Source organism: Oryctolagus cuniculus, chromosome 2 (assembly GCF_964237555.1).
Source record: "Oryctolagus cuniculus chromosome 2, mOryCun1.1, whole genome shotgun sequence".
Lineage (NCBI taxonomy): Eukaryota > Metazoa > Chordata > Mammalia > Lagomorpha > Leporidae > Oryctolagus > Oryctolagus cuniculus.
This window is the reverse complement of record NC_091433.1, coordinates 115,888,902-115,913,685: the sequence shown is the minus strand read 5'-3', so window position 1 is coordinate 115,913,685 and position 24,784 is coordinate 115,888,902. Positions and strand designations below refer to the sequence as shown.

The 24,784-nt window shown below is 41.6% G+C and overlaps 1 protein-coding gene across 3 annotated transcripts; it reads right to left on the bottom strand.

Annotated features, from left to right (window-relative positions):
• Positions 1-353: 353 nt before the first annotated feature.
• KRCC1 (lysine rich coiled-coil 1) lies at positions 354-24,239 on the bottom strand. Of its 3 annotated transcripts, XM_008254147.4 has the most exons (4): positions 24,010-24,239; positions 7,738-7,845; positions 3,745-3,917; positions 354-1,755 (listed from the first exon to the last, which is right to left on the bottom strand). In XM_008254147.4, the coding sequence occupies exon 4, from the start codon at positions 1,731-1,733 to the stop codon at positions 957-959; it is 777 nt and encodes a 258-aa protein (XP_008252369.1). In that variant the 5' UTR covers positions 1,734-1,755; positions 3,745-3,917; positions 7,738-7,845; positions 24,010-24,239; the 3' UTR covers positions 354-956. The 3 variants fall into 3 exon arrangements, with proteins under 3 accessions (XP_008252369.1, XP_069924918.1, XP_051698651.1); XM_070068817.1 differs by lacking the exon at positions 7,738-7,845 and having other exon boundaries at positions 24,010-24,236; XM_051842691.2 differs by lacking the exons at positions 3,745-3,917; positions 7,738-7,845; positions 24,010-24,239 and adding an exon at positions 2,202-2,985.
• Between the last annotated feature and the right edge of the window lie 545 nt (positions 24,240-24,784).

The following is a 24,784-nucleotide window of genomic DNA, read 5'->3' as shown; positions in this document are numbered from 1 at the left end:
AACAGAGCATTGTTTTTTTAGTTTTTAAACATATTTTCATGCATTTGAAAGTTAGAGACACAGAGATTTTCCATCTTCTGGGTCACTCCTCAAATGTTCACAACAGCCAGTGCTGGACTAGGCTGAAGCCAGGTGCCCAGAGCTCAATCTGTGTCTCTCATGTGGGTGGTAGGGACCCAAGCACGCGAGGCATGGTTTGCTGCCTCCCAGGTGCATTTGCAGGGAGCTGGACTGGAAGCAGAGCAGACAGAACTTAAACCAGGGACTCTAATATAAGATGTAGGCATCCCAAGTGCTGGTTTATCTCGTTGTACCTCAAGGCCCACACAGATCACAGACACGGAACAACAATGTGCAGAAATTAGAAGTCTTTATTATAAACCTTTCCAGAATATAAACCGATTTTATAGAAAGACTCTTTGAACTTTTAATACTATATGTAACCTAAACTTACTATTATTATAATGCATTTTATTTTCCACTTTCCAACCTAGAAAATACGCTGCAAGGTAGATCTAACAAAGGAAGAATAACCTAAATTGCTTTTGTAGAGAAAACCAATGGACAGAAAGATACCCAACTCAAAAACAAAACAAATCCAATCAAGAAATAGATTCTGCAAAGCCTATTAATCCTCCAACTTGAAATAAATTGATCTCCCAAGGGAAAATAATTCCACCATCATAGCATTTGGATGAATAACAGCAGACCCACTCTCATAAAGGGAAGTTACATTGTATGTTAAGAAAAATGGAAAATGCTTTTAGAAAACGAGGAAAAGTCATTTCTGTGTTGGAAAGCACGTGTACTAAATCCTTCCTGTTCGCTTGGGTTTTGTTAGAAGTTAAATACCTGTTCACATAAGAAAAGTGATTCAAACATGAACGTCATAAAACCAAGCTCCTCAGCTATTTTTTTTTTTTCAACTTAACCTCAGGAGGACCAACTGAACAGCTTCAAAATCCAAGGATGGACTGGTCCCAAAGCATTTCCTCCTCTGTCTTTTCTTTGCCTTGTTCCTTTTTCTCTTTTCTACGCTTACGTTCCTCTTTCTTAGAGGCTACATTTCGGCTTTTTTTCTCCTTTCGGTTCTTACATTTTGCTGGACTGACCTGTACAGTTTCTGTTTCTATCTCTGTCTTATTTGGGGGGATGCTCTTATGTTTGTCTACATTCATTTCCTCATAACTTCTTTTCCTCTTATGCTTGGGCCGCCCCTCCTCTGGTCTTTCTCCACCTTCCTCAGGGCACCTTGTCCTCATCTGATGGATCTGTTTATGACCGGCTTGATGGGCTCTGGTACTGTTTCCTGAGAAGTGCTTGTAACCTCCAGGCTCTACACTGTATGAGCCATAATTGTATTCTTGCTGACTAAGGTTCAGGGGTACTGGCTTTTGTGAGAAATAGTCCCTGGTGTACTGGCAGTAGTTCAGAGAGTCTATTCTCAGCCTGCTGTTGTGAGCTGGTAACCACTGAGGTAACCGGTTTTCCATGCTTTGTGAAATACTGCATGATCCTGGGTAGGTCTGGATGGTTTCAGGTGGGAGTCTTTGATCAAACATCCTGTACCTGGGTCTGGAATCCATCTCTTCTTTGTACCTACAGGTTTCCAAATAGTCCTCTCTCATCTTTCTGAAACAAGTCTTCGGTTCTAAGCCTCTGGCTTTCTGTACTTTAATATAATCTTCAAGTTCATCTTGAAAAGAGTCATATGTCTTCTTTGAATGCTTCATTAGCCTGACAAAAAGGGATTTTCTGCAGAGAAGATGGGAGAAAATCCTTAGTAGATTATTTCGTTCTGAATAGTGCCTTTGCTCTTGAAAAGAACTTCAAAAAATAAAGAAGCCAAAATAAATTAAAACAATTTGATATGTAAGTCAAATATCATGACACTGTACATCAAAAAATACCATCTGGATCACGCATCTCCCAGGCTACTCGCAACTTAATGCTTCTTGGAAGAGGGTAGAAAGGAATTGACCTATCAGATGCTGTTGTAAGGCTAAAAATTTAAGACATGTAGGGGTAAGAATCACACACTTGTGGCAGGTGGCCTGATGTGAATGTTCAGATGGTTTCTAAAGTTCTGATTAATCAGTTCCTATATATTGTTTTCTAAGAGATGTAACAGAATCACAGGAAAGTAATTTGATCTTTAAAATCTTCAGTTTACAAAAACAAAACAAAATATACATACTCACCTGACTAGAGTACTATAAGGCTTAAACAATAAAAAAGATGTTTGTAAAATAGTCTGGGGATGGTAGGAATTAGAAAGTCATCTATGAGATGAAAGCTATTCTTGGGTACAGAGTATGAGGAAGACGAGGGAACCAAGTTCTGTGCCCTCTGTTAAGGGTTTGGATTTCATTCCATTACTTCTGATTGGTGAGACAAGCATTCTAGAATGCCTGCTGGTTTGTTCTGCCTAAAGTACCCGCAAGGGGGTGAAGGCAGAAAATGGAGGGTAACACTAAGAAGGGACAGGACTGATGTAGAGATATCAAAGTAGATAAAGCAGAGATTTTTGTTTGCTTGTTTGATTCTTTTTTGTGGGGGGAAGGCAACACTATTCCTGATTTCTTTTCTTTCCCTGCCTTGAATCCCACATAAGTACAATTATAGCAGCAGATGTACTTAGTGAGGTATAATGCCCTAGATGCTTTGGGTGATATATTTTAACTCCTCAAATTGGGAGGCACCATAATTCATTTAGAAGTGAAACATTTCTTCCCTGTAAAAGAAAGAAAAGCCTGACTTAGCACTAATGGTCAGCTAGTTTTTCAGGGAATTTGTAAAAATAAAGTATAAATGAAGTCTAATCTGGTGAATTAGAAAACTTAAGTTCCTATTTAACTTGAATAAAAATCCTGATTAGAATAATGATAAAGATAAAACAGAGGTCAGGTGCTGTGGTGTAGCAGGTAAAGCTGCTGCCTGCAGTGCTGGCATCCCTGTGGGCGCCAGTTTGAGTCCCAGCTGCAGAATGGTCCATCGCCAGCCGTTGCGGCCATTTGGGGAGTGAACCAGTGGATGGAAGACCTCCCTCTCTCTCTCTCTCTCTCTCTTTTTGCCTCTCTGTAACTCTGCCTTTCAAATAAATAAATAAATAATTAAAAGTGTATATATATATATATATAACAAAGACTTGATTAAATATGTACAAAATATTTTAACAGATATTTCAGAAAAGGATATGAACCAATGGCCAATAAAGCATATGAAAAGATATTTAAAGTCACTGGTCATCAAGTAAATGTAAATTAAAACTTACTCACTAAAATGAAATTAAAGAGAATGACAGTAGCAGTGTTGGTTAGGATGCAGAACAACTGGGACTTTCATATGTTACTGGTAGGAATGTAAAATGGTATAGCAACTTTCTAAAACAACTTGACAGTTCCTGAGAATGTTACGCCTAGAGTTACTACATGACCCAGCAATTCCATCTCTACATATATACCCAAGAGAACTGACAGTCTATATTCACACAAAAACTTGTACAAAAATGTTCACAGCAGTACCACTCATAAAAGCTAAAAAAGCAGAAACAACTCAAATGGCCATCAACTAAAAAACAAAACGTGACATGTTCATACAATGGAATATTATTCAATGTAAAATGAAGTACTGATACACAGTACAACATGGATGAACCTTGAAGAGATTATGCTAAGTGGAAGAAGCTAGTCCTTAAAGACCACAGATGGCATAGATATGAACAAAGAAGTGAAAGAGTCTTACCCTTAGCAGGCTGAGAACTTGGTGGAGAAATCTGATCATATTCATCCATTAATTACTTTCGTTTTTCAGCATGAACTTTCTGCAAACAGTGAAGCTGTACAACACCGGAGAGCTAACAACCATGATGCAGAGACATAAAATCTACTTTTGTCCAATATTTCACTCCCATTCACCTGAAACCAAGCACAATCTTGTTATAAAGATTGAATAACTCAAAGGTTGTAATTATACCATCATTGGTCTATGAGGCCATTTTAAAAATTCATCCTCATTTTATTATTTTGTTTTTAAAAATGTGAAAATAACGCCTAACTTCTTAAGCATGCTTTTAACCCTGGAAAGGTAAGTAACATTGTGTTTATTGAATAAGTTATCTCATATTTTTATCTCTAAATGTGACAGTAACACTTATGAGTAATGTTTGATCTGAACCAACAGTTTGACTTTCTTTTTTTATTATTATTATTTTATTTTTTACTTATTTGAGATGTAGAGTTACAGACAGTGAGAGGGAAACAGAAATTTCTTCCTTCTGTTGGTTCACTCCCCAAATGGCCGCAATGACCGGAGTTGTGTCCATCCGAAGCCAGGAGCCAGTTGCGTCCTCCTGGTCTCCCATGCCGGAGCGGGGCCCAAGCACTTGGGCCATCCTCCACTGCCTTCCCGGGCCACAGCAGAGAGCTGGACTGGAAGAGGAGCAGCTGCAACTAAATCTGGCACCCACATGGAATGTTGGCGCCGCAGGTGGAAGATTAACCTACTGTGCCACGGTGCTGGCCCCAAGAGTTTGACTTTCAAAGCAAAGTATCAACTCCAGTAGAAATGATTTTACAACAATTTTTAGGTTCCTGTTTGTAACAGAAACTACCAGTTGCTTCCCAACATACTTTTCTTTCTTCCTTACTAACAAACCTTAGGCAATGTACTTAGCTAAATGACTATATTTTCTAGCTATTCTTTTTCTTTTTTTAAAAAATTAATCTTTTTATCTCATTTTTTACTGATGTTCATTTCCTAGTCTGTTTTGTCCTTTAATATTATTCCACATTTCTCTTTTTTTAAAATATTTATTTATTTGAGACAGAGTTACAGACAGAGAGGGAGAGACAGAGAAAAAGGTCTTCCATCCTCTGGGTCACTCCCCAATTGGGCGCAACAGTCAGAGTTGGGCTGATCTGAAGCCAGGAGCTTCTTCCAGGTCTCCCATGTGGGTGCAGGGGCCCATGGACTTGGGTCATCTTCTATTGCTTTCCCAGGCCATAGCAGAGAGTTGGATTGGAAGAAGAGCAGCCGGGACTTGAACCAGTGCTCATATGGGATGTGATGCTGCAAGAGGCTTAGCTCACTATGCCACAGTGCTGGCCCCTTCCAGCGATTCCTTTTTTTTTTTGACAGGCAGAGTGGACAGTGAGAGAGAGAGACAGAGAGAAAGGTCTTCCTTTTGCCGCTGGTTCACCTTCCAATGGCTGCCGCGGCCGGCGCGCTGCGGCTGGCGCACCGTGCTGATCCGATGGCAGGAGCCAGGTACTTCTCCTGGTCTCCCATGGGTGCAGGGCCCAAGGACTTGGGCCATCCTCCACTGCACTCCCTGGCCACAGCAGAGAGCTGGCCTGGAAGAGGGGCAACCGGGACAGAATCAGGCGCCGCTATGTGGAGGATTAGCCTAGTGAGCCGCGGCGCCGGCCTCCAGCCATTCTTAAAGCAAGATGTGGCTGTATGAATAAATTCTGGTCAATAAGAGGCAAGCTGAAGTGCTGTGTAGGACTCCAAGAGGTCCCTCCCTCCTGTTGCTGGAATGAAGATGCTATGGTTGGAGTTCAGTCATCATGGAACATGAGGAATGAAGCCAGTGCCACAGAGCAAACAGACGGAAGACAACAGAGCCCTCTCACCTAACACTGTGGAGCTGTCATAGCAGCCTCCCCTTGCCTACCTCTAAACTTTCTGTAAGAGAAGGAATGAACTATAGTTTAAGCCTAACAGAAATAACCTGAGTAAAAGTTATAAAACTGACCACCCAAAAGTAACTAAAATGTAACACAGGGAAAACAGAAATACCGCCTTTTGAGCATAATTATAAATGACTATTATTTTCTTGTATCTCTATATAAAAGTATTTCCTATATTTATTATTACTTTACAGTCAAAAGTTATTTTTAATATTTCAGTTCAGGTTATCATAAAACCCTCTGATTATCTCTTTTCATGAACTTCAGATCTTTGGGTTCTGAGGAGTGAGAACAGACAAGACACACTCAGATATTTGATTTCACTTAATTCTACCACGGCAAGATAGAGATTACTACTACCATCCTGCAGGTTACACATACTCAGAGAAATAAGTAACTTGTCCAGCAATTAATTGTGGAGCTGAGATTTGAATTCAAATGATCTCAAGCCAAGGTCAAGACTTAACTGTTAATTACTGTACAGTCATCTCAACTATATATGAACTAAAAATGCAGTTTCTGGTAAGATTACTAATAAGGGAAACTAGCTGGATGAGTTCTGCAAAATAGCACAGTTGACCTTATGTTTCTAAGATATTCTGTTTATTTGAAAGGCAGTTAAAGAAAGGGAAAGGGAAGGGAGGTATCTTCCATCTGCTGGTCCACTCCCCAAATGGCTGCAAAGTCCAGAGCTGGGCCAGGCCGAACCAGAACCTAGAACTCCATCTGGGCTCCCACGTGGGTGTCAAGGATCCAAGTACTTGGGCCATGCTTTCCCCAGCACTTTAGTGGAAAGCTAGATCAGAAATGGAGCAGCTAGGACTTGAATGGACACTCATGGGATGCCAGAGTCACAGGCAGTGGCTTAACCTGCTGCAACACAACGCTAGCCCTGGCTTTATGTTTCTTATAAGTAAACACATGTAGTACTTCTGGTGTCCCAAACACCAGGGATTCAGGAGATCTAAAAACCCAGCCACGTCTATGAGCATGAAAAGAGCAGAGTGGGAAGAGACTATGGTAATGCGGTATATACGAGTACTAGTATATAAAAGATTATTCTTTCTCTAGGGGACCATTACAGGGGAAAGATGGTAAAGAACAAGAAGTCACACATATATAAGTACAGAACACTGGATAGGAAATCAGACCTCATTCATAGGCTAAGATATGTCCAGGACTAGCTAAGGAGAATGGCAACCCTTTTGGATCTGTTTCTTCATCTGCAAACTAAATATGCAAGACCACTAGACATTTTATTTCTAGCTCTAGCATCCTATAATTCTGTACCTCAATAAAAGGCTGTTAAGGGTAAGATTGCTACATATTGTTTTTATGACCTTCAACTCCTATAAAGGAAGCTTCTGGAGGGTCTAACATCTCTTAATTTATGGTAATAGTTTCCTTTTCAGGCTTTATAATGTTCTCCTTGCACTTACTACGAGAGCTAATGATACGGTGGCTTTCTAGATAAAGTGGAAGACAAAATAATGTGAGGAAAAGAAAATGAACTCACACCAGGGACTCCTAGATTTAAATCCTAATTCCCTAAAATAAGTCAGCAGGTTGTTTCCCTTCTCTGAGCCCGTTTCCCCATCAATCAAAAGGACAATACTGGGGCTGGCGCTGTGGCAGAGCAGGTAAAGCTGTCATCTGCAATGCCAGCATCCTATATGGGCACTGATTTGAGTCCCGGCTGCTCCACTTTCAATACAGTTCTCTGCTATGGCCTGGGAAAGCAGTAGAAGATGGCCCAAGTCCTCGGGCCCCTGCACCCATGTGGGAGACGCGGAAGAACCTCCTGGCTGCAGATTGGTCCAACTCCAGCCGTTGCAGCCATTTGGGGAGTGAACCAAAGGACAGAAGACTTTCTCTCTCTCTCTCATTACCTCTCCCTGTAACTCTGCCTTTTTTTTTTTTTCTTTAAAAGAATAATATCTTCTCTTTCACAAGGTTCTCGTAAGGATTAAATAAAATCATGAAAAGTTTGCCTGCTATATTTCAAAAGCTTCGGTAGGACACATTCCCTTTATTTTCTACCTACCTCTCGGAGTGAAATACTTTATTATTCAAAAACTGTGGCACTACTGTATAGATGCCTTCTACAGAAAGTATCTGTAACAAGCTCTCTCTTCATCCATTCAATGTGGATCTGTGAATGAAACAAATGGAGGTCAGACAGAGTATCTTATTAGACATTGAGTGTAATCTCAATCTTCAACAAGTAGTATCATTTCAAGTATTATTTCAAATCTTTTATCTCCTAACTACTTTCAAGACTACTCTGAGTTTTTGCTCACTAGCATGGCAATTTAAAAATGAAAATGTTAGAGACTTAACACATGTTTAACATGGTAATATGCTGACTAGGTCCAAAAAATATCATTCTGAAGGAAATTCACTTGGCCTCATGGAAATAAGCTGGGGCACCAATACTGAAAGGCTGGATTGAGAAATCCAGTCTTGGCCTTTTGTATTTTATATAAAGCAAACCATCTCAAGAAATGTAGTCTATTTTAAGATAGTCACTTGCTTGAGTTACTGCCGGTCTTCTGTGTCCATGATTTCTATATGCAATTTTTTTAAAAAAAATTGCATATGTACTGCATATGTAGATTTATTATCATCATTCACTGGACAATATAGTTTAATAACTACTTACATAGTACCTTACATCATATGAACTATTTTAAAGTAAGTATGTGAGATGTGTGTAACTTATATGCTAAATACTACAATGCCATTTTATATAAGGGTCTTGAGCATCTGTGGACAGTGTGGTATCCATTGGGGGGAGGTCCTGGAATCAATTCCCTGCAAATATATCAAGGGGCAACTGCTAATATCATCTAAGAACCACATGGAGGAACCATAAACAATGTTTGCCTGTGGTAGACAACTTTCTCCCACGAGTGCCTACAGGAATTTTCATTAAATAAGGCTCAAAGCCATCTATATCCATTTAAGTTTTTCTCATCATAATTTATGCAAAACTGCTACATTTACACATGAGGTCTACACATAAAATAAAGCTCCTAATAGGCGAAATTTATTTTATAGTCAACCAGTGTAAAAATAGGATACTGCTATGGTTTGAATATATCCCCCAAAAGGCATGTGTTATAAACTTAACCCCCAATGAATACCGTTGGGAGCTGGAGTCAAGTGTTTGGTCACAAGAACTGCATCCCCAGGAATGGATGAAAGCCAATTATACAAGGTCTTGAAGTTTTGAGTTTGATCTCTTGGGTGCATGTGTGCTCTCCCTCTTTCTCACTCTCTCACCTTCCCTTGCTATGGGATGACACAGCAAGAAGGAATCCACCAGATGCTAACACCTTGATATTAGATTTCACAGCCTCCAGAATGGTTAGAAAAAATTTCTTTCCTTCATAAATTACTCAGTTAAATTCTGGTAACAGCAGCACAAAACGGGCTAAGATAGAATTTATAATGTGATATCAAAATTGTACTTTCTATGTAGACGATTAAATGAATGAATTGGAACCACATGTAATGAAGAAATATCTGTATATTAAGGGGAAAAAACGATGTAGAATTCTATTTTTCTATCCATTGATCTATCAATCATAAAAACCAATTTTAGTAGAAACAATCCAATATACACAGCTGAAAGTTAAATACATTTGTATTTGTACCAAGAAGCAGTTAATGCAGCTGGCCTAAGATCATTCACTTCCTTTGCTGGAGAAGTGGCGTGGAAAGAAGGCAGGTGGAATCCAGACCTCTGAGTAGACTGATGATACTTATTATGAGGAAGAGAACGTTCTCTCTAACATGCACTTAGCAAGATGGCCCTGCTAAGGATTACTGATAGTAAATAAACCCAAACTGTGAGGCACAGCTCCCTGAACAAATGTCACATAACCTCTTTAACTCTTTAGGTTTTATATGGAGATAATTCACACTCCCACTGTGTGAAATGACTCTGGGAAGCTCAGTTAGAAACCTTATCTATTATTCTGGGTCAGAGATACACATCCATTGTGGGAAGTCATGGTCTGAGGAGCCCCCTTTCATGTACTGGATACCCCCACTGCCTGCATCTTGAAGTGATTATCATACCTTGATGCAGTGTAATTGTACTGACTCATGAAGTATGTTTGACAGCCTGATCATGTTTGTTAGCTAGATACCTACAGTGAAACAACTGGAAACGATATTTACTAAACTTAATGGAATTACGAAATGGGAAATAAATGGAAAGTAATAGAGGAGGTGAGAACATGTAACATTCCACTCTGTGTACATGTCCATATTAACTTTTGCAAAAAGTATGACTTTGCAATTAAAAACTCCATAAATATATATTAAAGATTAAAAAGGTTTGCTTAAATATATTATGTGCTCAAGCTAATAATAACTGCATACCAGAAACATTCTGGAAAGAACGAGTTGCGCCATCGCAGGTTAAGCTATCACCCGTAATGTCAGCATACGGTATGGGCATCAGTTTGTGTCCTAGCTGCTCAGCTTCCAATCCAGCTCCTTGCTAATGCACCTGGGAAAGCAGCAGAGGATGGCCCAAGTGCTGGGGCCCCTGCATCCATGTGGGAGACCCAGAAGCAGCTCTGGGTTCCTGGCTTCGGCCTAGCCCAGCCCCATCCATTGTGGTGGCCATCTGGGGAGTGAAACAGTGAGTGGAAGACCTCTCTCTTTCTTTCAAATAAATAAATAAGTAAATAATTAAAAAAAAAAAAACCCTTCTAGTACTGGCTGCTCCTCTTCCAATCCAGCTCTCTGCTTTGGCCTGGGAAAGCAATAGAAGATGGCCCAAGTCCTTGGGCCCCTGCACCCGCGTGGGAGACGTGGAAGAAGCTCCTGGCTCCTGGCTTCGAATCAGCACAGCTCCAGCCATTGTGGCCATCTGGGGGAGTGAACCAGCAGATGGAAGACATCTCTCTGTTCTACCTCTCTCTGTTAACTCTTTCAAATCAACAAAATAAATCTAAAAAAAAGAAAACTTGATGGATAATTTAAAATGTTATGTCATATATAGTATCTCAAAAAATTTGAGTTGTTTAAAACATATAATTATATTGGACTCTAAAGTCTCAGCAGGGTAAAAAGGAACAACCTTTGATTCAGGATTAATGTGCAAACTGACCATGGGGACAATATATTGACTTATTGCAAGTCTTTTTTTTTTTAGATTTATCTTATTTGAGAGGTAGAGTTACAGACAGTGAGAGGGAGAGACAGAGAGAAAGGTCTTCCATCCGCTGGTTCACTCCCCAAATAGCCACAATGGCTGCAGTTGCACCAATCCAAAGCCAGGAGCTTCTTCCAGGTCTCCCACATGGGTGCAAGGGCCCAATTGGGCCATCTTCCACTGCTTTCCCAGGCCATAGCAGAGAACTGGATTGGAAGAGGAGCAGCTGGGACTAGCACCAAGTGCCTGTGCAGGATGCTGGTGCCGAAGGTGGAGGATTAACCTACTGTGCCATGGCGCTGGCCCCCTACAAGTCTTTAATAAAAATAGATACTGTCTTTTGGTGACAACCAGAATTTAGTATAAAGTTTACTGAGGACAGTTTAAAACAGAAAAATAATTTCTCTCCTTGTTCAGCTGTTATTACCAGACTTCCCACTTCTTTTTTTTTTTTTTTTTTTTTTTGACAGGCAGAGTGGACAGTGAGAGAGAGAGACAGAGAGAAAGGTCTTCCTTTTGCCGTTGGTTCACCCTCCAATGGCCGCCGCTGCAGCCGGCGCACCGCGCTGATCCTGGCAGGAGCCAGGAGCCAGGTGCTTTTCCTGGTCTCCCATGGGGTGCAGGGCCCAAGCACCTGGGCCATCCTCCACTGCACTCCCTGGCCATAGCAGAGAGCTGGCCTGGAAGAGGGGCAACCGGGACAGAATCCGGCGCCCCAACCGGGACTAGAACCCGGTGTGCCGGCGCCGCAAGGTGGAGGATTAGCCTATTGAGCCACGGCGCCGGCTCAGACTTCCCACTTCTAAAAAGCAATGCTGTAATAAACTAAGGTAAGAAACTTGGGGTTACCATGAATTCCTTTATCCAGCAGGCATTTTTTTTTTTGACAGGCAGAGTGGACAGTGAGAGAGAGACAGAGAGAAAGATCTTCCTTTGCTGTTGGTTCACCCTCCAATGGCTGCCATGGCCGGTGCACTCTAGCAGGCACACCGCGCTGATCCAATGGCAGGAGCCAGGTACTTATCCTGGTCTCCCATGGGGTGCAGGACCCAAGCACTTGGGCCATCCTCCACTGCACTCCCTGGCCACAGCAGAGAGCTGGCCTGGAAGAGGGGCAACCAGGACAGAATCCAGTGCCCCGACCGGGACTAGAACCCGGTGTGCGGGCGCCGCTAGGTGGAGGATTAGCCTAGTGAGCTGCGGCGCCAGCCCCAGCAGGCTCTTTATCTCTACTAGCTAGCATCATATTCCCAAGCTCCCAGCCATCTTTCTAACAATTCTTATCTACTTAGGTTTTATGTTTTTTCAGCTATCCCTTCATTTTTCAATCCATGCCTTTACACTATTAAACTTCATCACTATTTACTGAATTTTGTCTACAGGTACTATGGGAAAGGTGAGGGAACAGACATAAGCATTTATTTAGTCTATGCAAACAAAGGTATAAACTATTCATCTTTTACCTCTATAAAAAGATAAGTGGATTTCCCACATTTTGAAGATTATGATATTTAGATTTTTTTTTTTTTTTGGACAGGCAGAGTGGACAGTGAGAGAGAGAGACAGAGAGAAAGGTCTTCCTTTGCCGTTGATTCACCCTCCAATGGCCGCTGCGGCCGCTGCACCGTGCTGATCCAATGGCAGGAGCCAGGTACTTCTCCTGGTCTCCCATGGGGTGCAGGGCCCAAGGATTTGGGCCATCCTCCACTGCACTCTCTGGCCACAGCAGAGAGCTGTTCTGGAAGAGGGGGATATTTGGATTTAAAGAAATTAAAATACCTTGCCATATGTGTCATTTGCTAGAGTTAGATTTTTTTTTTTTTTGAATGATTTGAAAGGCAGAGGTACAGAGAGAGGAGAGACAGATTGATCTTCCATCCACTAGTTCACTCCCCAAATGGCCACAACGACCGGGGCTGGGCCAGACTGAAGCCAGGATTCAGGAGCTTCTTCTAGGTCTCTTATGTGGGTGCAGGGGCCCAACCACTTGGCCATCTTCTGTTGCTTTTCCAGGCACATTAGCAGGGAACTGGATATGAAGTGGGACAGCTGGGACTTGAACTAGCACCCATATTGGATGCTGTCTTTTTGCTGAGGGTTATGGGAGGGCATAGGAAAAGCTTGGAGGAGAAAACCAGATTTTGAATTGCCTATCCAGAGAGGTAAAACTAAGAGAAAAAAATTAAAAAAGGATGGAAAAAGATTATTCTGGAGAGGGAAGGGCATTAGAAATGCCACTTCTACTTCAAGTAAGACAAGATGTATGTCAAAGTAATAAAGGACAGTGCCAAAGGTAGAGTGGGGCCCATCACAGTAAGTCCTACTGAGGCATTTGGAATTAATTTTGCAGTTAAGAAGACAAGGAGACTCAAAATGGGAGAACTGTTTGCAATCCATTATAGGTGGATTATTGGGCTGTATCAAGAGTGGCAGTAGAAACAGGAAGAGAGGGGCCAGCATTGTGGCGTAGCAGGTACAGCCACTGCCTGTGATGCTGGCATCCCATGTGGGCACTGGTTCATGTCCGTGCTGCTCCACTTCTGATCCAGCTCCCTGCTAATGCATCTGGGGAAAGCACAGAAGACAGCTCAACCGTCTGGGACCCTGCCACCCACGTGGGAGATCTAAAGAGAGACAAGTGGATGGTAGATCTCTTTGTATCCATCTCTGGAATTCTTTCAAATAAACAAATCCGGGAGGGAGGGACGGAGGGAGGGAGTAATAGGAAGAGGAATTTAAGAGACATTCAAAAGTGGTATCTATGATAACTGGGAAGAGAGCAGGTAGGAGGAGGACAGAGGAAACACAGGTAATTCTAAACTGTGATCCCAAGTAAAGCTGTCCTTGTCAGTGGAAGTAATGAAGACAAAGAAGAGTTATTTTTGTTGTTGTTATTTCCCAGAGGGAGGGAAGAAGGGAGTGGAATGGAGAAGCAGAGTGTTCAAAAAGAGAGAATTTTGTTTTGGAATAAACTCAGATTCTATCAAATTCTTAAAATCATGTCCTTTCTTCTCCCATTCCTCGATGTATTCAATTCCTGTATGTGCAACTAGCTTAAATAACTTTTACATGTCCTGTGTACTCTGGAATTCTTTCCAATTATAATAGTTGAGCATTTGAATTAACGAAGTATGTGTCACTCAGTACACATTGTGGGCAACAGGAACCATCAAAGACAAAGGCACAGTGCTTGTATAAAGCTTCCCTTAGAAAAATTTGATGTTAATTCTATTCCATTTGTATAGTGATTACTATTTACTCATTACAAAGGTTGTAGCATTATATAATTTGAAAAACATAGGCTGTGATTATTGTGGAGTACAGTGAAAATGATTGCTTACCCTGATTTACCCACCAGTTTATTTAGCATTAACATTTTTTAATGGGAGTCATATTACTGATTTCTATTTATAATTGTTAAGACCTGGAAGTAGCATCTCTCCCCCCAAACAGGCTATCTTCTACCATGATACTGATAAGAGATTTCTAAGTGCAGGGATTAATACCTTCTCTTGTTAACAGTTCACCATTTCCAAATGTGAGGATCTTTTAAAACTCAAATTCTTGGGTAGATGTTGTGGTACAGTGGGTTAATCTGCCATCTGGCATGCCTATCAGAGTGCTGGTTCCAGTTCTGGTTCCTGTGCTTCCATTCCAGCTTCCTGCTAGTGTGCTAGGGAGGTAGCAGTTGATGCACCAAGTGCTTAGGTTCCTACCACCCAGATGGAAATCCCAGATGGAGTTCTGGGCTCCTGGCTTCAGCTTGGCCCAGTCCTTGCTGTTGCAGTCATTTGGGGAGTAAACCAGCAGATGGAAGGTCTGCCTCTGTTGCTCTGCCTCTCAAGTAAATGTAATGAATAAACCTTTAAAGAGGTATCAAATTCTTTCATTCTTCAGTATTTACTATGTCTCTCACACACAGTTTGTATGTATTCAATTTATGTCTTCATTCAAGTCAATGGTGAAAACTTTAAACAGGACATGGGCAATACTTATGGCAGGCTGCAAAGAATTCACTCTGTTCCTGTGTCTATGATTTGTCCATTAATTAGCAATCTATCTGTATATTAAGAAACAATTTGCGCAGATCTAAGCTTATTCCAAAATCACATGCAACATCTCTTCAAACACCATGTTCTATAACGTTCCCCACTTTTCTTTTTCTTTTTTTTTTTTTTTTCGACAGGCAGAGTGGACAGTGAGAAAGAGAGACAGAGAGAAAGGTCTTCCTTTGCCGTTGGTTCACCCTCCAATGGCCACCGGGGCCGGTGCGCTGCGGCCAGCGCACCGTGCTGATCTGATGGCAGGAGCCAGTTGCTTCTCCTGGTCTCCCATGGGGTGCAGGGCCCTAGCACTTGGGTCATCCTCCACTGCCTTCCCGGGCCACAGCAGAGAGCTGGCCTGGAAGAGGGGCAACCAGGACAGAATCCAGTGCCCCGACCGGGACTAGAACCCTGTGTGCCGGCGCCGCAAGGCAGAGGATTAACCTATTGAGCTGCGGCGCTGGCCCCCACTACTTTCCTAATGGGTCTGATTATTCAAATCTACTTCTACCACAGTAAAGTCTTATTTTCCCATTTTGTTTTTTTGAAAGACATGTGAAATGCCCTCCTAAACTGAAACCATTCCAACAATGGTTCTGAATCTCACACACTTTGACCAAAGCAATCTATAGGCAGGCATAAATGAACTTTTACAACCAGGTCTTGAAGGCACAACCTAAAGAGGCCAGTGCTCACTCTCTCTCACACATACACACAATATATATATATATATTTCAGGTTTCATAATTTACCTTAAAAATTCATCAACTTCTTGGAGTCTACTGAAACTTCCGTTTGATATAACAAGTCATTCACCTTTGCATAAAATCTGCCACTTAAGTTTTAAGTACCTTCCTGGCACATTGCTGAACATCTCAGAAACTTCAGGGAACCTAAAGAATAGGATTCCAGAACCCTGCTGTGATCTCTTTCATAAAAGGAACTAAGGTATAGCATGACCTATGCTTTTAGTAAATTTATATCACCTTTTGAAGTTTATTTCAAAGCATCACATTATTAATAATCTATTCTGTAAGACCTATACAGCACTGCCCTTACTATGTAATAGGTACTGTTTTAAACACTCATATATAAGAACTAATTTTATCATCATAAGAATGCTATGGGCTGAATATTATTATCTATTATATAGAAGAGGCAACTGAAGCATAGGTTAAGGAACATATCCAGGGTGGCCGTTAGTAAGTGATAGGGAGGCAGTCTGACTGCAGAATCGGTTATTAACTATTAAGACAGGATGTAAAACTTTTGATTCTACTTTCTAGAATCCATTTCTCCTTTTTAAAAAGCTGAAATATTTTCTAGTCTCAAGGCTTTACACTATCTCTCCATTCAGCACAGAGTAGCAGAAAACATTCTCATCTGTCAAAGGACTGAGAGCTAGACTATACAAAGAGCATTTATGACTCAATTATAAAACAAATTCAATTTAAAATGGTGAAAAGATTTGAGCAGACACTTCAGAAAAGAATGAGGGCAAAATGTTTGTGGAAAATGCGCATCTTTTAATTCCATTTTCTCACAAACTTTCTGAAGCAGTATCGTCATAGCTAGAAACTTAAGCCTTATTTTCTATTGATGGGAGATGAATAAGCAAAATGCGGTCAGCTTTTCCATTCCTTTAATGAAATACCTGAGGCAGGCTACTTTATAATGAAGAAGTTTATTTAGGCCCACAGTTCAGGAAGTTCAAAGTTCAAACAGCATGATACAGGATTTGCTGAGAGCCGTCCCAACTGGCCACATCACATCATGGCATGAATTTGTATGTCTGAGAAAGTGGTCTCTCCCCTTCTCCTTATAAAGCCACCAGGATTCAATCATAGGGCTCCACCCTAATGATCCATGACCTAACCAAATCACTTTCCAAAGCCCCTCCTTCTAAACATCTTAGTTGGATGAAGTTTCCACTTTCTTAATACCACTAACATAAGACTTGAAGGTTAAATTCTTTCATGATTTTGGGAGGATTAAACCACAGTCAAACCATAGCTTGTGGTACATCCCTACCACAGAATTATTCAGCAATACAAAGGAACAAAATGGCAACACACAGATGAATCTCAAAATCATGCTGAGTGACAGACACCAGCAAGTATCTACTACACCAGGGACTTCAAAAAATTATGAGGAAAATGGAGTATTATTTTGGTGCAGAAAATTTTGAAACCCATGCCCATTTTCTCAAAACATAAATTTTCCAGTAACTTTTTAAAGACCTCTTGAATAAATTAACTTATATGCATATTAATCTACAATTTCAGTGGATTAGTGGTTGCCTGAGAACAGAGGCAAAGGGAAAGGTGGATCACAAAGAGGCATGAGGAAACTGGAACTGATGTAAGTATCTGACATTTTGCTTAGGCTAGTGGTTACATGGGAGTATTTATGTGTAATAAACTCATTGAATCATCCACTTTCAGTATGTGGAGTTTATTGTAAGTATACTTCAATAAAATGTATAAAAAGGAGCTTAAAAAAACCCTCAAAAGTGGTAATTCTACCTTAATTTGTTAAACTGATTTTTAAGTGTTGGGACTTGTTTCCAGAGAGATCATCCATCCACCAAATAAAGGCCAAATCACATATGCAGAACTATTGCCTGTCATATTACTTAACTCATTGCTTCTTGGAGTCAGACATAGGGACTCCAGGGACTCTGGACTCCTGCAATTTGTCAGCTATGTAACCTTGGTCAAGTTTCTCAACCATTCTATGCCTCAGGTTCCTCATCTTTAAAACAGAGGTATTACATATGCTTCAAATTATTATATGTTCCTTAGGGAAATTAACATAGGCTCAGCACTTACAAGAGTTCCTGGGGATCCAGCACTGTGGCAGAGGGTTAAGCTACCACTTTCATGCCAGTATCCCATGAGTGCTGATTTGAGTTCTGGCTGTTCAAGTTTAGATCTGGCTCCCAGCTAATGCTCCTGGGAAAGCAGTGCAAGATGGCGCCAAGTATCCAGGCTCCAGTACCCCAACAAGAGACCCAGATGGAGTTTCAGGCTCCTAGCTTCAGCCTGACCAGACCTCCACCATTGTTTTCATTTGGGGAGTGAACTTGCAGATGGAAGATCTGTGTCTCTGTCTCTCCCTTTCTCTTGGTAACTTTCACAATTTTTTTTTTTTTAATAAGAGGTCATGGCATATAGTAAATGCAGTATGGGTCAACTATTTGTGTTGTCACTCAGGATTTCATTTGAGTAACTGACATATGAGGTGTTTGCCCATTTTATAATTACAGGAAGTCAAAAAGTTATTGGTTATAGGGCAGAAGCGCATGACTTGAGTACACAATTCTTTGACTTTCAAGCTAAATCATGTTTTAGAGGTACTGTTCCCATCAAAGTTGAAAGGTGGATCTGACCCTTATTGATTTTGAACCTAGTAGTTGAAGAATCCAGTTTATCTCCCATGTTAATGTCTGCTAATTTGTTATGCTTCAATATCTAAAAACAGAGTCACCAACAGAAACACCAATGGATCTCAACTATTTTACTAGCTACTTACAGGCTGGTATTAGGCCCCAAGAGTTTGCTTTGATTGAGACTTATTTGGAATGTTTTTATTTTATTTTTTAAAGATACTAAGTTTTAGAAATCTAGCAAAATTCTAAAAATTTGATGCTCCTATTTGTACTGCATGCTAAGTTTTTTTCTGTAGCTGAACAAGACTACAGAAAAGTTCCATTTCAGAGAAACAGAATTATGTTGGTTGTTATTCAACAGCTCTATACAACTTGGTCTTTTATTACAGATGTAATAAAAGCAATTATGAAAGTTAAATAAATCAACTGCAGTTGAGTGAAAAGTTTACAGAACCTTCAAGCTTTGCAGTACATTCTCTGTCGTAACATGCACAGCACATTGATTTGTCTTGTGATGTGGCATTTAAACAACAGCCTAAATTTTAAATTTTTTATTAAATATCCTCACTTGATCTTTGAAGAAAAAATAGAGCCAAATTAGAATGTTAATTTGATTATGTTTTAGGTATAAGTAGCTCAATTCTTCCCTTCTAAAATAACAAATAAACAACACGGCCCTATATTTTTCAATCTAATTTACTAAAGAGTATTAGGAAACATTTCCTCTCTTCATTTTCATCTTCTTTCTTTCAGCAGTGTTAGTATTCAGTGTATTTTGGTAACAGTGTCTAAAAGAATTGCTTTCAAAATATTTATTTTTTAAAGCTCAATTTCTAATTGCTTATTGCCCTTCTGTTTTACAACCTTGCTGAACTGTTTCTAGTAGCCTTTCCCTAGATTCTTTAGGGTTTTCTACATAAATGTTGGTAACAACTGCAAATCAAGACAGTATTGTCTTTCCATTCTGTAAACCTTTTATTCCCCCCTTGTCTGAATGTACTGGCAAGGATCTGAATAGAAGTCATGAGAATGGGTTTTAGAATTTTTGAAACTTTTAAGTTTAGGAGACTAAGCAGAGGACAACACTCAGTTTTAGGTGACTAGATGGCTGATTGTTATCTCTGTCAAAGCATGCTCTTTTATTGTTTCCCTCTGAAGGCCAAAACCTATTTAAGCCATTTTCAGAGATCTTAATTGTGCTAGAAATGCAGGCCTGTATCAGTGAGCATCATGAACACTCTTAGCTGTAATGTGAGCTACTAACCTTATCCTTTCAGGAAATGAGATTGTTATCTGACTTAGCATTTACAGGTTTTAGCTATTTCAGACTAATATAATCACCACAAAAATAATTAAGGGTTTACCATGGCCTTTGAATGTCAACAACTGTATGTACTCTATGGCTACCTGGCTCAGGGATCATGCTTGAGTAGTTTCACCAGGACTCAAGGCAGATCTCCTACACCAGAAAGTCATCAATGCATGCCATTCCCTTTAGTCAGTAAGTGTGATTAGGTCAGAAGGGGGATAAAAATCAATGTTCACACTCTAATGTTTATGTGGCTAATTATGGAAGCAATCCTTAATAGTCTTAAATGCTTAGTATTTTCACATATTGACAATAAGGGCACCAGATCTGAAATTAACAAACAAAACCATTAATGTCTCTCTGGACATTTTCCTCCCCATTCTTCATAGATGCCAACATTAGATTTACAATGTAATATGCTCTGATGTGCCTGTAGCAAAAACATCATGGGTACAGCCATCTATTTACACTGTTATTTTAAAAGTCTAATCTGTATTTAAAACTCAATTTTTCCCTTCCTTGCTCTTTAATTTCACTAAGAAATATTGAGGCCTTTAAAAGGGCTAGCTTAATTCACACGTATATCCTTAATACTGAATACTTAGAGGGAGCACAATGAATGTTTTCTGAAGGGCTATCAGCTAGATTTTATGTCATTTGACTTGAATCTCTGCTTAACATCATGGGAGCAAGGGAGAATATTTTAAGGCAATTTCTATGTAAATAGTTTAAGGATTCAGTAAGAAGCCAGAAATGTTTTTTTACTCTAAAACTGACTCAATTTTTTTTCTTTAGAAGAGGTAGCTAAGAATTTTTTGGTTTTGCTTTTACTATGATCATTCTGAAATATCATTACTTAATGCAACTTATTATAACTGTCAAAGTTTTTTACTGAATTACAAAGTGTCCTGGAAAATCCTATGACACTATGACCATTAACTCTAAGTATGTGTATTTTTCACACAAGTTTGCTCACATGTTAATTTTGCATATCTGTGACTGAGTTCCTTAATTTCATTTTTGTAACCTTATACCTTCTATATTTTCCCTGCTTGCCAATTTTTTAATCTTTCCTGCTCCTGACATTTACTCATCATGAGGCCCATTACAGAGGTGTTCCTTATAAAGATGCTATAGCCAGGCTGGCGCCACAGCTCACTAGGCTAATCCTCCACATAGCGGCGCCGGCACACCGGGTTCTAGTCCCGGTCAGGGCGCCGGATTCTGTCCCGGTTGCCCCTCTTCCAGGCCAGCTCTCTGCTGTGGCCAGGGAGGGCAGTGGAGGATGGCCCAAGTGCTTGGGCCCTGCACCCCATGGGAGACCAGGAGAAGCACCTGGCTCCTGCCATCGGATCAGCGTGGTGCACTGGCTGCGGCGCGCCAGCCGTGGTGGCCATTGGAGTGTGAACCAACGGCAAAGGAAGACCTTTCTCTCTGTCTCTCTCTCTCACTGTCCACTCTGCCTGTCAAAAAAAAAAAAAAAAAAAAAAAAAAAAAAAAAAAAGATGCTATAGCCACAAAATAGATTAGCAGATGTGTTTCAACTCTGTTTTAATGGTGTTATCAGGATTTTTAAAGTGAGAATGAAGCTGTAATAACTGGAAGCATGACTTTTTTTAAGAATCCCCCAACAAAATCTTTAAGAAAAAAAAGATACTAAGTGGCAAGTAACATTTTCCCCCTTTCTTTATCCATTATCACAGCTGACAATTATTTAAGGCTTCTTCTAACTTAAGAGTGTTAATAGTGTGGAATAGTGTAACATCAGATTAACCATCTATCAAGCAGAAGTTAAATGAATTGTTTCTGAAACAAAGTGAGGAGGTAATTTTTAAGGTAAAATTTTTTGTTTTTCAAATCCTACTGAATTGTTTCAACCTTAATTGAAGGTTATTATTCTGAATGCCATCTGATTACAGGTCAAAGTTTCTTATGTCTCATGAATTACTGTCCCAGTACACAGCCCTGCAATGGAATACCAAAATGTGAATCAGTTTACAACTTTAAAGCTATAAAGGACCTCACAGTTTGGTTAGCACCGCATTTCTCAAGCTCACCACTACTGAAATTTTGGGTAGGATAATTCCTCCTGTGTGTATGTCTGCAGGGGCTGTTCTGTGAATTTTGTTGGCAACATCTGTGTCAGGTACTAAGTAGATGCCAGCAGCACCTGTGCTCACTCACCATGTCCTTTTTAGCCCAGTGGTTACAACTAAAACATGTCTCCAGATAACTGCCTAAAGTCCTGTGGGGGCAAAATCACCCTTTGTTGAGAATCACTGGCCTACTCCAATTTCCCCATTTCACAGAAGTCCAGTCCAGTCCAGAGAGTTTGGGACTTAGGATCATCATTTAACTGGTAAAGGAACTAGTACTACAACCTATTATTAGACTCCTCCTCCAGCATTCTTGCTTTACCACCCTGAAATAGTATACTGAATAGTGCTAAGACAGCTTTTAAAGTTTTTTGCACATAATCAGTCATTGAAAAAATCAAATGGAGTCCAGCAAAAAGTGGTTTAGGAAGTTGTTTCCTCATCATCCTGTGACCTGGCCATGGGAGCCAGACATAATGTATAGTCCTGACACCTATAAAATGCTCAGGCTTACTTGTTGGTGACAAGCAGGAAGTTTGAAATAAAAACTAAGAAGTTCAGATTTTATCCCTTGTCCTGGAACAATACTAGATTTACTGCCTTAAGACACCAAATTAAGCTTACAAAGGTTAACTTACAGACTTAATGTTTGCAATGAATTTCTAATTTCCATTTTCAGTGAATGGAATAAAAATGCTCCCAAAAATGTATTAAGAAATTTGTGTTTAACCCATTTGCCATTCATCCTAAGTGAAATGTGTAAAAGGCAATGAAATAGGCCACAGAGCATCATGAAAAAGCAATTATTTTCATGAGATTTTATATAGTAATTAAACTATTCTACAACATTCTGGCTTCCACTATCATTCACTCTGGAGCCGAACACCAGCGAAAGGCAAACAGCAAATACTTAAAATGACGAAATTGGATATGGCTGAGATTTTTAGAGATCTTCTGCTGTGGGATCGAAGTGCTGCCATCTAAAATAATTTCCAAAGTGCTTTAAAGCTTTGTCTCACAGTTTGTGATAATCAGGCTATTTGGGTCCATCACATTTGTAGGAACTCAAAAGTCTCTCAGATTTGAGATGGTCAAGAAATAGATTTTTGTGTTTGGGAAATGTGTTGAGACGTGTAAAATCCCTCCAAACCCTTGGAAAATGACACCTGACCAAAACTTAATGTAGCCTCTAGTCGCCTAAGGCCAGGCCCCTGGGACAAGCTTCCTTTTGATTTCCTGTTTGGAAAAAATTTAGAGCGTGTTCTAGCCAACACCGGATGACAATCCCCCCACTTCCCTTTTAAAAGCATTCACTAGAAAGTGCTCATGGCTGTGGAGTCCTTCTCTGTCCCTTTGGGATATGTGTGTGTGTCTCTTGCAACTCTGCAGTGTTTCTCAAGGATCCAAAAGCCCTTCCTCTGCAGTGTCATCAGGAAGGCCAGGCTCAGCTCCAGGTCGCCTTGGGAGGAGGATCCTAACTCCGGTAATCCCCAGTCAGCAGACAGACCCGGCTGGCCTACTTGCACTTCCAATGACAAACCCTTTGTCACTTCTCACCTCCCTTCCCCCACCCTCCCCGACTCCCTCATCCCCCTTTTCACCCGCCCAGTCAGATCGCCAGGGAGCCCGGCTTTCCCCACTGCTATTCAGTACTTTAGGAATCAAATGGTTTCAGCGCTCGAATTCCTGTTTACCTACGACACTGGCAGACAAGGATGAAGCTCAGGCCGCTGTCAAGATGGGCTTTTAACTCACAGACACTACAGCCTTACGGGGCCATATTCTCACCAAGAGCAAACCTCAAGACCTCCTGCCTCCTCTCCTTCCCCTCTCTCCCAGCCAGGGCCCCACTCTGCCTCCACCTCTCCCTGAGCCCTCACTTCACTTCTCCCTGAACATCCCACGTCGAACTCGGCTTTCCAGGAAGTTGTCGCACCTCGGCTTGTTTTTTTCTCCCCCCTCTGGGCCCTCGATTTGGAATGTGCTCGTCACCCCGCTCTTCCCTTTCCCTCAGCTCCTGCCTGGCCGCCTCTGCTCCCACTCTGACCTCGGCTCCCTCGGCACGCCGAGGCGTCCCCTCTGGCCCTCCACACTCCAGCTGGGGGCCCGGGAGCCCGGGGGCCCTGGCGCCCTGGCCGGGGCGGCGGGTGCTGAGGGGTGCGGAGGGGCTCCGGTCGCGCCCCGGTCGGCCATTTCGCACACTCGGGGCGCGCCCGGCGTGCGGAGCGCGCAGGGCCTCTCCTGGGCCGCGGGAGTTGAGGGGCTGAAGACCGGGCTGCCCCCGCCGCCGGGGCGGGAACTCACCTTCTCTGAGGCAGGGGCGGGCGTCTACAACTACTGTCCCCCTCCCCGCCAACGCCGCCGGGCGGATAGGCCGCGGTGGAGGTGGCGGAGAGGCAGAAACAACCGCTGCCGCCGCCGCCGCCTCCGCCGCTGAACAGGCGGGGTGGGAGGAGGAGGCGGAGACCCGACTTCCTGAGGGGAAGTCGCCGCCACCCCTGGCGCATGACTGGACGGCGCCGCCGCCATGGCGGCGAGGGGCGCCAGTGCGCTTGCGCGGGGAAGCTCGCTCCCAGACAGCTTTTTTAGTCCCGCCTCCCTCCTTGCCCTGCCCCCTCCGCCCGCCATTTCCGGGCCCTGCTTTAACCTTGCTGGATGTGGTGGAACAGATACCGTTCCCGCCGACCTGGAGTTGAAGGGAGGGGAGAGCACCGCTCTAGGTGGGAGAGTAAATCTGAAACCAACGGAGGCTTAAGTCTGGAAATCTACGGACGCCACACCCAAAGGAGCCCAAAGATGTATGCTGTCTTAGCTTTCCTGTGATCCTAAATACACAGACTGGATTATGGTGGATTAGGCCCTGTCCTAGGTCATTAGAGATTGTCACAGTTGGTACATAGTTGACCCTTCTCCCTCCTCCCTATTTCAGGTTATGCAAATACAAGCAGGCTTCAAAAAGTTATTGGAAAAACAAAGTTAATGCAAATTTCCACGAACCTTTTGAAACTGCCTTGAATACATATTTTAACAAATATGTAATATATCTACTCATCAAAATGGTGATAATACCTACCTGAAA